Source organism: Montipora capricornis, chromosome 7, assembly GCF_036669925.1.
Source record: "Montipora capricornis isolate CH-2021 chromosome 7, ASM3666992v2, whole genome shotgun sequence".
Classification (NCBI taxonomy): Eukaryota; Metazoa; Cnidaria; class Anthozoa; order Scleractinia; family Acroporidae; genus Montipora; species Montipora capricornis.
The window spans coordinates 5,469,599-5,472,098 of record NC_090889.1 but is presented as its reverse complement, the minus strand read 5'-3'; the positions used below and the strand labels follow the sequence as shown (position 1 = coordinate 5,472,098).

Genomic DNA, 2,500 nt, shown 5'->3' with positions numbered 1-2,500 from the left:
CCTCCTACTGACGAGTAAAATCTGCCGACATTAGACAGAGTAAAATCTGTCAAGTCTCACTCTCAGGAGTCCATGGGTGCCCCTTTGATCAAAAAATTCACTTCCTTTTTTTCTTCAGATACTAAAAGTCTGTTTGGTAAACACCTGACTGGCAAATTAAAATTTTGAGCTTTGATTTTTATCCAAAGGCCATTTACTTTGAGTGTAAGTTTTGGATTTTGCAGTCAGGCATAACTCATATTCAAAACTGGCTGATTGGACCTCAGAGGGTTGGATCCAGGGAAAAGTGATGTCAAAGGCTCACTACATGTAGCTTAAGATTTCAGTGTGTGGATGCAGCTTATTATGTATGCAAAAAGCGAGGTTAAAAGTCTGAAAGCCCAAAATTCCCTTGCTGCATATTAAATGTAATTCTGCAGCATACAAACGCATTGCATTCTTAAACTAGTGAGCCTTTGACGTCATTTTCTCTTCGATCCAGCTCTCTCAAGAACTTAAAAGTTAGTAATGACAGACCATTAAATAGGAAAATTCCGTTTACAATAAAACAGGTGTCTTTTTGAAATCAAGGCATAAAACTTTGGTCCCTTAATAATTAGTGTTTAGTTAACATACATAGTTTTGAAATCCAAAGAAAAATAAGAATTGATATTTTGGTCACAGGGGCACTTTAAACAGTCAAAATGTTTTTTTTTCTTTTTCAGAGCACAAGAAAGATCCAGGAGTTCCAAACCTTTTCCCTTTTAAAGAGGAAATACTGAAACAGTCTGAGGAGAGGAGAAGAAGGGTAATAAATTCAATGAAGAAACACATAATATCCTGTAGTATCTGAATGAAGTAGTGGCTTGGGCAATAATTTGCCTTGCTATTGGACATTTTAAACCAAAAGTTTGTTTACTTAATTTTATGGATTCATGGTAATACCTTTATCTACATTCAATTTAACAATTGGTTCATGGGTTGCATGCATCCATCGAGTTACCGGTATATAGATGCATGCCGGAGGTTGCCAAGCACAAGAGAATCATAAGAGTCACCGAGTGCAAAGTAGCTTCTCGGGTGCTTCGCAAATTCCTAAGTGCATCCATAACTCGATGGACGTGTGCTAACCATGAACCAATAACTGGTTCATAGGTAAAGTCTGCTACAAGCCTAGAAGGCCCATCAGGCCAGTATTTATCTCCTGTTTCTGTATGTAGCATGAAGCGACTAGGAGTATTTCTACTCCCCCCTGGATGGGATGCCAGTCCACCGCAGGGTTACCCCAGCATTAGATTCGTTGGTACCCATTTATACACCTGGGTGGGGAGAGGTCCCGTGAGAGTAAATTGTCTTGCCCAAGGACAACACAACACAATGTCAACGGCCAGGACCCGAACCAGGACCAATCGATCTGGAGTCAAGCACACTGACCACCGCACCTCCCACTAAATTGGTTCATGATTAGCAATTATTATTGTTTTACAACATTGACATCATTTTATCAAATTTTAGTTTCGCCAAACCCATTGCTTTTCAGTAGGTTTATTACGTCACGTCAATGTCACTCACGTCACATTCACTCATTCATCCAAGCTCAAATTAAAAAATTCACAGGAGTTAACACTTCGTGACGCTTATTGAAATCCGCATGCATCTAATTAGGGTCAAACCCAGACATATCTCCAGATGCTTAACCCCTTAGGCCCCAAGGGACCCCCCATTGACAAGTAAAATCATCTGGTGTCAGACAGAGTTAAATGTATAAGTGGTAATACACCAATGTAGCCTGCTTTTGTTATTATTATTATTATTATTATTATTATTATTATTATTATTATTATTATTATTATTATTATTATTATTATTATTATTATTATTAAAATTCAGTCCTATATCAAAAGGCTCTGGGGAAGAATAAAACTTAATGTAAGGATTTGTATGAGTATATTCCTCATGATGCCTTTTGTTTTGTATTGAATTTTAGTAAATCGAAAGAGGGCTATTGGGAGTTGTAGGATTATCTCCTGAGCCTCGAACCATGTTTTAAACCTTGATTTAAAAAAGATACCTGTTTGTTTCAACTGGATTCAATTTTCCTATAGATTTCATGTTCCACAATTACTAACTTTAAAATCTTGGGAGAGCTGGTTCGAGGAGGAAATTACATCAAAGGCTCACTAGCTAGTTTAATTTAAGAATACAATGCCAATGCAATACCATGGAATCCAAAGCTTAGAGAAATGCATGTAAACAGACAGTCTGACTGTCTTTGGATAAAATCCAATGGTGTTTAGTTATTAATCACTCACTGAAAAACGTGACCGTCCACGGGAAAACCAACAAAAAGGTGATGACACGGGCACGCTATTTTAGCACGCTAGACAAAAGAAATTTTCTTTAACACGGGAGTGCCGTGTCATAATGCACGCCTCATTAAAATTTTCTTGTGTCTGATACTACAAGTTATAAACAATAGAGCGTGTTATACCAAACAAAAGAGCGTGTCAGCAAAAGTAAA

At 37.4% G+C, this 2,500-nt stretch overlaps 1 protein-coding gene across 2 annotated transcripts in view; it reads left to right on the top strand.

Moving 5' to 3' along the window:
• Positions 1-2,500, top strand: part of LOC138058042 (guanine nucleotide-binding protein-like 3 homolog) — a 53,237-nt gene that overhangs the window by 5,366 nt on the left and 45,371 nt on the right. For both annotated transcript variants that reach the window (XM_068903940.1, XM_068903941.1), the window contains exon 4: positions 705-787. In XM_068903940.1, the coding sequence (XP_068760041.1) occupies positions 705-787 (83 nt within the window). The remainder of the gene's footprint in view (positions 1-704; positions 788-2,500) is intronic.